This window comes from Falco cherrug, chromosome 17 (genome assembly GCF_023634085.1).
Source record: "Falco cherrug isolate bFalChe1 chromosome 17, bFalChe1.pri, whole genome shotgun sequence".
NCBI classification, from domain to species: Eukaryota; Metazoa; Chordata; class Aves; order Falconiformes; family Falconidae; genus Falco; species Falco cherrug.
The window spans coordinates 907,904-918,604 of NC_073713.1; the positions used below are offsets into that span (position 1 = coordinate 907,904).

Below are 10,701 nucleotides of genomic sequence, written 5' to 3' on the forward strand. Positions count from 1 at the left end.
TCGTCTTGCACAAGCCATCGCGCTGCTCGGGCTGGCCCCCCTTGCCCCCACACGTGCCTTTTTGCCTGACTTAGAAGCTGACAGAGCTCGGAGCTCCATGCTCTGTCCCAGCCTGAGCCGCCACGTTTACAAGCGACCTGCGGTGGGAGCGCAGTGAGCCCCAGCCTTCCCGGAGCCCAGCGGAGCCCAGCGGAGCCCAGCGCTCCGCTCTGCCCGCAGCTGTGCCCGCTCCTGGGGACAGCAGCACCCACAGCAAAGAGCTTGTGCCCTGGCAAAGGGGTGGGAGAGGAGCCCAGGCCCCTCGCCTCAGGGCTGAGGAACAGAGGGGGCTTAAGCTCGTACAGGGAGTGCGTGGCAGAGGGGCAGACTGGGACAAGGTCTCTGGTTTTCCATCTGCCCTGATATGGATTTGATGCTGATGCCAAGTGCACTGACATAGAAGCCGGGGTGCAGGGAGGAACTTTTGCCTGGGTGGAAGCTTTGGCACCCAGTTTCAGAGCTGCCCTGGCTTTCTCTCCTCCGCTGCCGGGGGACCCTGGGTGTCTCGCGGCAGGAGGCATCTCATGCTGACTTCCTTCCCCAGGCACAAGCTGGATGAAGCCGAGGATGCAGGGGGAGAAGAACGACATTCCCAGGCATGTCTCCTCAACAGGGACACATTTGAACACCACAGGAGCAGATGCGTCGTAGCTCCTTACCACTTTCTTGGGGTTTAAAAGAAAGGGTCTCCTTCAGGGAGAAGATTTCTGCTTTATTCCTTCCTGGTGTGCTCAGATAGCTTACCCAGGCTGTGAGGGTTGGGTAACCCTGCTACTGGGGTCAGAGCCGGCCAAGAGCCCGGCTTTCCAGCCCTGTGTGCCCTCCCCATGGAACCGCGCCCCTCCACCTGGCTGCTGCTCCCCCAGAGCCTGGAGTGATGCAGCCGGGCGAAGCTGCCAGGTCAGCCAAGCGCCACTGTCCCAGGAGCAATACCAGCTGCTCCCGAGGCAGCGATTACGCCGTAGGGCTGTCCTATATTGCACCCACACATCCACACCCCAGCTGCTCTCCCCGTGCGCCGGGGTGCCCATCGCACCCCGCCCTGGGCTCTGGCAGGCCGGCCAGTTCCCCATGGTACAGGGTGGGGAGGGAAGATGTTCGGAGCGCCCGCAGCTATTCAGTTACCGATGGTTGTGTTTGAAGAGCTTCCCTATCGCCCTTTTGTTAAAGCTTTGGCTTCCCCCCCATAGCCTCAACAGATGAAATCAAAGGGAAGTAGCTTTGCTTGGTGTAACCTGTTTTGATCAAGCAGATAAACGGGGAACAAGTGTCTGACACAAACAAACAGACAGACAGAGGCAAGTCCCACCTCAGCATTTTGTTGCATCAGATACAGAGGGCTTAGATAAACCACAAGAAGGGGGAGATCTCTGCCTCTCGGCTTGAAGACCAGGGGCGACACTCTGCAGTGCCAAGCCCCCACAGTTCCCATAAAAAAAATCAGCCCAGAACTTGCTGGCATGGCTTTCATCAGTTTAAAAAGATGAAAAGAGCTTACAGCCAAGCATAAAACTCCTGCCTGTCATTACCCCCCATGGAGTCAGTGGGACTGCCGGTGAGCCCAGCTGAGCCCAGCCACGGCTGCCGCACACCAGGCATTAAACCACGCTGGCATCAGGCAGGAGAGGGCAAAGAGGACCCTCTGACTGGAGAGAGGACCCGGACCGGTCCCCAGCCTGGGGCTGACCTGCACAGCTCCTGGGTGATGGGGGGAGGCAGTCTGACCCACAGCCCTTGCCAGAGGCACTCGTGCCTGTTCCCCTCTTGCCCTTCTCACATGTACTGTGATAAAAAAGGCAGAGTAACATACAGGAAGGCTTAAGAGTCACAGGACTGGGCAAGGTAGGTGACGGTCCTTAGAATTTTGGGTGTTTAATTGTAGCTTTTTGTAAAACGGCAACATTTCACTACAACCAGTAGACGTGGCAGGCCCGTGGAATCAAACAAATGTGGGGGGTTGGAGAATATCTTGCTACAAAGCTTTGAAGCATTTTCTATGAAATCAGTGTTGACAAAAAACCCCAACAAAAACCAACAAACAAAAGCTTAGCTTTCTAACCTCCTATGAAAGATGAACAATTTTGACAATTTTCTCAAAAAAAAAAAAAACAACCAAAACCCCACGATTATTTTAAACACTTTCAAAGTAAAACAATGCCCTAAATTACCCCTTTTCCCCCTCTAAGCCTAGAACTGGCGGAGATATGAAAGGATGAGATTATGCTTCTGCTACTGACACTTCCCATCAGATCTTTAGGCATCAATTTTAGATCAAGGGCTTGGTTTACAAAAGCATTTTGGCACCCAACTCCCTCCAGTTTTTTTGTTTGTGTTTGTTTTTTTTTTTAAAAAAAAAAAACACAACTCTTTTTGGAGTCTGTTTGCATCTTTTGGTGATGAAAGGCCTTTGTAAATATGGACCTAGAAGGATTTTCGTTCTTTATAAGCTGTAATATTGTCAGTTTGGTAACTGCCCTCTCCTTTGGGGGTAATAAGATTCCTGGGGAGCTGTGTGGATTGGTCCAAATCATTAGGAAATGGGTCTTCAATTAATGAGTCATTGGAAAACAGATTTTCCCACATGAAGCTAGTAAACAAAACACTAAACTATTAGGTGTTGCAGTAAATATTCCTCTAACTATGTGTATAAGGGAAAATAAAAACTTCCAGGGAGTTTCAGTACAAAGAGCTTTGTTGTTTATAAAAACAGAATGGTCGGAAAGAGGAGGGGGGAAGCCAACAAAGATGTATAGAGGTTTTAGGTAAAGCATTGAGGCAGACCCTCCGTGGGCTTGGCTAGACGTGACTGCCCGTGGGGCTGATGTGCCAGCTTACGCCACCTGAAGTACAATATACACCCCTGAGCAATAGTGTGTGGGGCTGCCCTGGCCACCCTCCTCTCTGAGAGTCCTGCAGGGGACCGGTCACCCCGCAGGAGGGGTTGTGGCTGTTTGCTAGAGAGTCCCACAAGAAGCATCCAACTCTCTGCAGCGTCTCTCATCACAGCTAAGCCTGATGTGGTGATCTCTGACGATCCTGAAAGGATCAACCAGTCACGGGGGATGCATTAGAAGAAAGAATAATTTGAACAGGTTCCTTGTATCAGTCCGCAGGGAAGTGTCACTCTTTTGCAAATGAAGGAGATTTGCTTGTTCTGATTTCCCTGCTTGATTTGAAGGCTCCTAGAGCAGAGCTAGTGCTGCTGCAAACATTTTTGTTATTTTAAAACAAATTGACTTCACTTCTCTGCTTTCTTTTCTCAATTACCACTAGAAAGAGGTGCTACAGCTAACACTAATGCCTGTCTGGGCAGCTTAAGCTGAAAAACATATTTTACCCGATCAGCTGTGGTGCCAGCTTCTCGCCTGTTTAACACTATTAACTACAGCAGCAGCAGCCAACGTCTCCCACTACATGTAGTACCAGCCAATACCAAACCCAAATACCAGCTCTCAATACACCTTCCCTAATCTTGATTCAACTATGTTATCCATCAACTCTGCGTGCCAAGATGCATAAAAACATCTCAGGAGCCTCTGGCTGCCAATTTAAGGCCCTGTGACAGCCACCAGGGTTTTCTGAAAGAGCTTAGGATGTTGGGGACATGCCTGTTGCGAGGCGGATGGGGAACATTTATCTCAAAAAACAACTTGGGGTCATCTGAAAGCCCTGAGCAGAAGCTGACCTGACCAAAGTCATTCAGAGTTCATGGATGTGAATAGATCCAGATTTTATCTCTACCTTAGATTATGTCAAATAACCCAGTTTAATTGCTATGAGCACAGAGGAGCTCTAGTCCTCAGTGCAAGGTGTAAAAAAAGTGGTAGCTTTAGTCCCATTAAAACATGCCTAGAGTTCTCTGGCTTTACCAAGATCTCATTTTTTCTAAAGTTATCTCAAATGACAGAAGTAAAAAAGAAACAGTGAAATCATTCTGTGTAAAGTTTTAATCTCCTGTCACACACACCCCACCCCAAGCTCAGGGGCTCTTCATTACTCAAGGAACAATGAGCCTTCTACATTCTTTCTGCCGGTTTTGGTTTTAAAAGGTGTTTATTTCTAAGTCTACAGGTGAGCCTCACAGTTTCTAATGATCTTAATTTGTCGTACCTAGTGGATGCTAAAATATTTCTTATTATTATTTAGCTGTTTCTTGCCTGAAAGGGAATCTGACCATGAGCTTTTGTGAAATTACAGACTTGAGGGCTTGCATTCACAGCACGTTGCAGGCAGTAGCGGTCAGAAGCGATGCCAGAAAATACAAAACTGATTTTTCTGGTGTATATCACACCTTGTGGCAGTCCAGAAGTTGGTAAGTAACCTGGCAGAAATCAGTGTGAACACCAACACTATGATCTTCAGAGGATCACCCTGTTCTTCAGCTTCCCCTATTCAGGGATAGCTGGGGCTTCTAGCCATGGAGCAGTGAGAGTCGGAGCAGCCGTCGGGTGGGAGTAGTGGAGATGAGAAACCCAATCGTGCTTCAAGATGAAGAGCGATATATTTTTGCTGGAATTATCTAGCTGGATTTGATTATCCCTGAAGCCCCTTCCATTTTTCTACATATACGTGGCCAAAAACAACTTAGTCCCCAGGGAGTTTTGTCTAAGGAAACATTCCCGACACGAACCTTGTTTAAAATGAAGAGTTGTTTGTGCTAAACTGAGCAGACCAAGACCGTTTCAGTGGCATTATTCCTTTGGCAAGACGTGAGCATATTCCCATGCTAAACCCGCAGAGGACATTACTGAGACACACATGGGTTCACTGCCCTTCCAGAAGGACCTTGCATGCTGGTCAAGATACCAATGCAATCCTAGCCCCGAGCACATTCTTGATCAACTCTCAGCCTGGTTGGAAGAGCGCAAGGTAGCAGCAACAGGAGTCGAGCAAGGCATGGACAGAAACTTCCAGCACCTGTGCCCCCCCTTTTCTTTTCCTTCCCTTCCCTCCTCAGGCTCCCTCACCTTGCCCCCCACATCCCGGACCCTCCTTACCTGGCTCCACCTGGTCAGGTTCATGCCGAGTATCTGTGGAATCTGCCGCATCACCGCTCATCTTGATCTCTGGAAAAGGAGGCACAACTGATTTTAATAACAGGTCACAGTCCCAGGCAACAGGCACATGTGGCTGCCACTAAACAGCACAAATGAATGTGTAATTATAATAAACCATCAGACTTTCAAATTTCTGATTCCTCAACATACAGTCACTAGAATATTCATCAGCTCCGAGGATGCACTTTCCCTCCTGTTGCTCTTTGCATCCCCCTCGTTCCTTCCCCCCCTCCCCAATTTGCTGCTGTGTTCCCACCTTTCGCATGCTCCTCTCCTGTGCTGAGGATGAGGGGTTGTCTAAGCACTGGGAGCCCTCCTTGCCTCTGGTGAGGCTCCCAGTTTGACACCGTCCTCCATCACACCTGTAGAGGCAGGGGGTCCCTCCCAGCTTTTCCCTCCTCTCCCACACCCTCTGTGCCTTGGGACGGCTCAGCCGGGCCAGTGCTTGGTGCCCTACCTACGGCGAGGACCAGCAGAGCAAGGTGCTCTCAGAGAGGGACATGAAGTCTCCCTTCTCCTCTCTCCCCCTTGCAAACTGAGCTGATTTCTCTCCTGAAGTCTGATCCCTGCTTGCAGACCCTGCTTTCTCCCACATGCATGTGCTTGCACCCCTGGCAAACCACGAAGAAGCTGCCTGGCTCCAAAGCACTGTCCCCAGCCCAGGAGCAAAAGGAGTGCTTTGCCATCAAGCTCTGGCATATTTCCCCCCATCCTTATCAATGCCAATAAATTCATCATTTACCCTTGAAGTGATGGCTGCCACCACACCCGGGGCCACTTTCTCCTTCGGGGACAGCTGAAAGACAAGGTGGGAATAGTCAACTTTACACTGGATTGCTCATCTCCTCCTTAAAAGAGGCAAAGTACACACCAGTGAAAGAAGGAAGAATATCTATTCAAATTCAGATGGACACCCCCTCCTCTTCTACCCTTTCCATGGGAATTTTAACTCTTTCCAGGCTAGTTGGGGGGGGAAAAAAAAGATAATTTTTTTTATAAAGAACCGACGGATTTGCATGTGCTTCCTGCAGCGAATCCCGGCCACAGGAGTCACCCCATTTGCATCGGGCAACAACACCACTGTGGAAGCAGGGCCAGTGTTTGCTGTGGTTTTGCTGGGGTAGAAGAGACAGGTGGAAGCCTTCTTAAAAGCATCATGCAAACCTTTTCCTCTTTCCTGTGTATGCCTTGCGTTATTTCCAAACGGCCAAGAGGGTGAGAAGAACCCTATATACCCATTTCCCTCTATTACTCACACTAAAACAGGCAGGCCTTTTTGTTTGTTTGTTCAGGTTTTCTTTTCCCCTATTCAAACTTCCAGTATGCAAATGGAAGGTTATCTGCTTTTGGGGCAAAACTGAACAGCTTTGTTCAGGTTGAAGTTTGAAACTTTTTCATCAGCAAATGAATAAAGGAAGAAAAAAAGTCAAGATTTTATACCAGAGGCAGAGTGAAGAAACCTTCACATACTTCAGAAACTGCTTTTCCTTAAATTGTATTAAGGACTGAGGGGGGGAAAGGAGAGAGAAAAGAGTTGTGGGAATTTTTTTCCCCCCCTTCAAATAAATCCTCTGTAATTAAGACATGAACATTTAGTGGGGCTTCTAAGCATTTCTACTGCAGGAAGAGTAATTATCATCAGCTATAAACATCTTCTTGTCTTGTAACACTGCCAAGGGACCCTAACTTAGGCAATCTACAAAGCATAAAGTTTTGTTTGCTGCCAAAAAACATCTTAAAAAAAAAAAAAAGGAAAGCCAAGTTCTCATAAAATAGAGCAAGAAAAATCTTAATCCATGCAGAAGTTCAGTGCTTGCTTTACTGAGAAAGTCTGCAAGTTTGCAAAAAAGCCCAAACAGGTTTCATCATGAGCACACAAATAATGAATGAACGCACGTTACTGAAAAAAATTTATCTAATCCCCAAGACCAAGGAGCCCCTTATGAGCACAGAGCAAAAGACAGAGCATTTCAGACAGAGCTGAGAGGAAGGCACAAAAGCAAACCCTAAGGAATTCCCCCCTCTCACAGGAGCAAACCTGCAGCCCCTCTGCCATTTGTAACCTGGGGTGGGTGGGGAGGAGAGGAGGGATTGCAGCTGCAACCTGATTACATATCACATGCCACCTATCACTTAAACTCCCTCCTCCTGGAGTCAGGAGATAACAAGATACCCTGTGATTCTCTCACGTGTAGAGCAGAATTGTATTTTCACAAAAAATCAAATTCCCATTATAGACATACACAAACTATTACAGTTTAAAAATCTGAAGTGAGGGGGAAGAAAAAGAGAACCCTTTTGATCAAGGCCCACCGATCTGAGTGGTTTGGGGCTGACCAGCTTATTTATACCTATGGACACCAGTGTAGCGCCAGCCATCCTCTAAGGGATCCTCAAGAACAGGGAGCAGACGTACAGAGGAATTGCTTTCTAACGTGATGTAAGTGTAACCAAGTTAAAGGCAACACCTTGTTATGGCCGCTCAGGAGGCTGCCACTGTAAAGCAGGACAGTGATGCGTCTGGATTTGACTCCCGCTCCATCTGAAAAAACACCTCAAGACAAGGCAGGCTGTGAGACTGAGTCCAGCTAAATGCCGGCTTCTTCCATACGGCTTTGCCATGTTGGCAATACACGGAGAATAAGCAGGCTAGTAAAAAAATCTCTGGGAAAAATAATGCAACTTAGGACTGCCTAACTCCTAACCACAGACCCATTAGGAGCCGCCACTGTGGCCTGGGCCATATTAAAAATGTGCTGCTGTACCTCAGCTCGCAAACATACCTGGGGTAGGGGCAGTCTGGTTTGTTTGCCCAGACCAAAGAAACTATACCAGTGCAGACACTTCTCTGGGGATATATCTGCATCTCTATTTTTGCTGAAACAAATGGTGTCAGCAAATAAAGCTTTCCCAAGCCCTTATAGTTGTTCAGACATGGGCACTAGGGTAAACCAACCTGATGACTTTCAAAGGAAAAAGGAAAGCCGGTGGTGGTGGTGGGGAAACCCAGCTTGGCTGAGACCATTACCCAGAGCCTATTGAATTTTCTGTGCTTTAGGTGTCCAGACCCTCCAGAGGCTGCAGGCAGGTGACCTGTCCCAATGCCTGGGGAGGAGGAGGAGGTGGCCCAGCCAGGGAAGGTGCTGCTGCAGGGAAACCCTCCCGGCAGGGATGCGAGGCCGGAGCAGCCCACCCTCACCTTGCACACTGCGTCTTCCCTGCACGGGCAGAGCAGAAGCAGCTCTGCAAGCAGCTCACGGCAAGGCCTTGCTGTGCAGGGACCCCAGGACTGAACTTGCTGAAGTGCCTTTGCCCAAGGAGGAAAGCGCCCTCCCACCAGCACTGAGCTCCCGCACGCGAGAGCGGTTGGGCCCAGGCTGGTCTCCCTCCCTGCGAAAAGACGGCTTAAACCCTAGGCTCTCCTGGCAGATGGCAGGGTGGGATGATATGGGAGAATGGAAGTTCAGTACGCACCCAGCTCTGCGCAGCTGCCGGCCAAATCCACCCTGGGAGTGATGCCACTGGCTTTGACAGAGGGCACCGTATCGATTTTGGGAATCTTCTCATGAAGAAAGAGTCGCCCACAAGCAAAGCAGATGGGTGGATAGGAGCCTGCGGGGGATGCGTCCCCGAGAGACACCACACACAAGCACACCCATTGCAGGTGCTCAGACTAGTCAGGCTCACACGCCGAGCCAAGACCATGAGCCTCACACCTCCCGCAGCCTCTCCTTGTGGCTGGCCGGCGGCACCAGGGGCTCCCCCGCTGCCCTCCCGGTGGCTGGCCAGGGAACCAGCCTGCTCAGCGGGGACCGGCCGGCCCGGAGGGGCTGCTGCCACCCCAGAGCCATGGGGAGAGCAACGCCAGGGAGCAGAGGCTTTGGCCGCCTCTGACAGCCCGCTGCAGGCTGACACTGCGTTAGGTGACGGCACTGCCGCAGCACCTGGCTTGCCCTGCAGGCCTGTCTGTGAGCCCACAGGCCAGCAGGGCCTGGTGAGGGGCTACAGGCACTGACCACGGAGCCCAAGGTCTCCCCTGCACAGCGGGACCACCCAGCACCCGTGCTTCACTGCAGCGTGCCAGGAGGGGCGCAGAGGGACCGAGCCTGGGACAGAGCGATGGCCATACCCACCCCCTCCCCTCCACACCTGGGGACAGCGAGCAGGGGTCCTGCTGCACAAAGCACCAGCAGGGCAGGTGGTCCCGTACCCCCAGCATCCTGCTGCCTGCCCCTGCCGCAGGAGGGGCTGTCAGGATCTGGCCTTCGCTGCTGCCGCCACTCTGCCCCTGCCCCAGCGGCACCCGCAGCTCCGGTGTGCCCGGGGCACCGTCCCTCCCCTCAAGCACAGGGGCTTTTGCTGAGGGCAGAAGCTAAACTCACTCTGTCGGGGCGAGCCAGAGCTCAGCACGGCTCCAAGGGATTTGGCAGTGATTGCTCTGGTTCCCCAGCGAATTGCAAAGAGGTCTTCTCAGCAAAGATGTGGGACTACCTAAGCTGTACTTCTGGATCAGACCCCCTGGAAGGAGTCTGTCTCTTTCAGAGTGTCCCTGTTCATTCATTCCTCACTCAACTCAGCCTCCTACAGCTCCCTCCTCATTCATTTTTCCCTCCTTTTCCCTCTTTGTCATTAACTTTTCTCCTTCCAACCCACGTTCCATCTCGCTCTCACTCTCTCACACATGCACTCCCCTCCGCCTTGCTGCATCTCTGTGAATTTATCCCCTCTCACTCCTCCCAGCTTTATCCCAATGACTGGACCCCCAGGTCAGGCACTAAAAGGTCATTTTCCAGGTTCCCGAGACACTTCTGCGCTCTGCTCCCCCACCCACGTTAGGGCTGGCAGCGTGAGCGGTGCACCCACATTGTGGGCATGGCTTGGCAGCCCCCTGAACAGGATCAGGGCAGCATCCATCCCCGGGTAGGAGTGTGGGCACTGAACCATGCGCTCCAGCGGGAGAAAAGAGGAGGGAAAGGAGGGAGGAAAGGTCACAGGAATCGGAGCAATCCTGTTTCCTGCCCAAGTCCACGGTCTCGGCTACACGGTGAGCTCCAGCCCGATCCTTCCTCAAGTGCTCTTTACCTGCGTGCACAGACTCCAGGTTCACCATCCTGCTGGTGGAGGGAAATCCGCGGTGCGCCCAGCCTCCTGCCGTCAGCCCCAGGTTGCCAGGGGCTGCCAGTTTGCCCTCCCTCCTCTGCCACCCGCTGCCTCTCAAACCAGGCGTGGGTCCGCTCCCGAAGGGACCTAGAGCTCCATTGCCTGTTGCCATGCAGGGCCAGGTGAGCATGCGGCGCCGCGCCACGCCTCGCCCCACCTCCGGCTCCCTTGGGTGCCCTGACACCCAGCAGCCTGGCGCCCGGCCCATGCAAAAGCACCATTTGCATATTAGTAACTCGGGAATGGATGAGTCCCTGCAGCGCTACCAGGGCGTGGGGTGGGGTGGGAAGGAGGGAGGAAGGAAGGCAGTTTGCCCGCCTTCACCCGCACAGATACACCCCACAGCACCTGCCTGCTGGGTTGTGAGCGGGGGGCTTTGCGGGGGCTCCGCCGTCAGCCCCAGTCTGAGTTGTCCCCTTGTGGACAGGCTTTTGGCTCTGCCCCT

At 51.7% G+C, this 10,701-nt stretch overlaps 1 protein-coding gene across 1 annotated transcript in view; it reads right to left on the reverse strand.

The window, feature by feature from the left end:
* POU2F3 (POU class 2 homeobox 3) overlaps positions 1-10,386 on the reverse strand; it is a 42,470-nt gene extending 32,084 nt beyond the window's left edge. The window contains exons 1-3 of the mRNA XM_014280751.2: positions 10,179-10,386; positions 5,839-5,892; positions 5,037-5,105 (exon numbers count right to left, since the gene is read on the reverse strand). Of these exons, the coding sequence (XP_014136226.2) occupies positions 5,037-5,105; positions 5,839-5,892; positions 10,179-10,386 (331 nt within the window). The remainder of the gene's footprint in view (positions 1-5,036; positions 5,106-5,838; positions 5,893-10,178) is intronic.
* Positions 10,387-10,701: the final 315 nt, after the last annotated feature.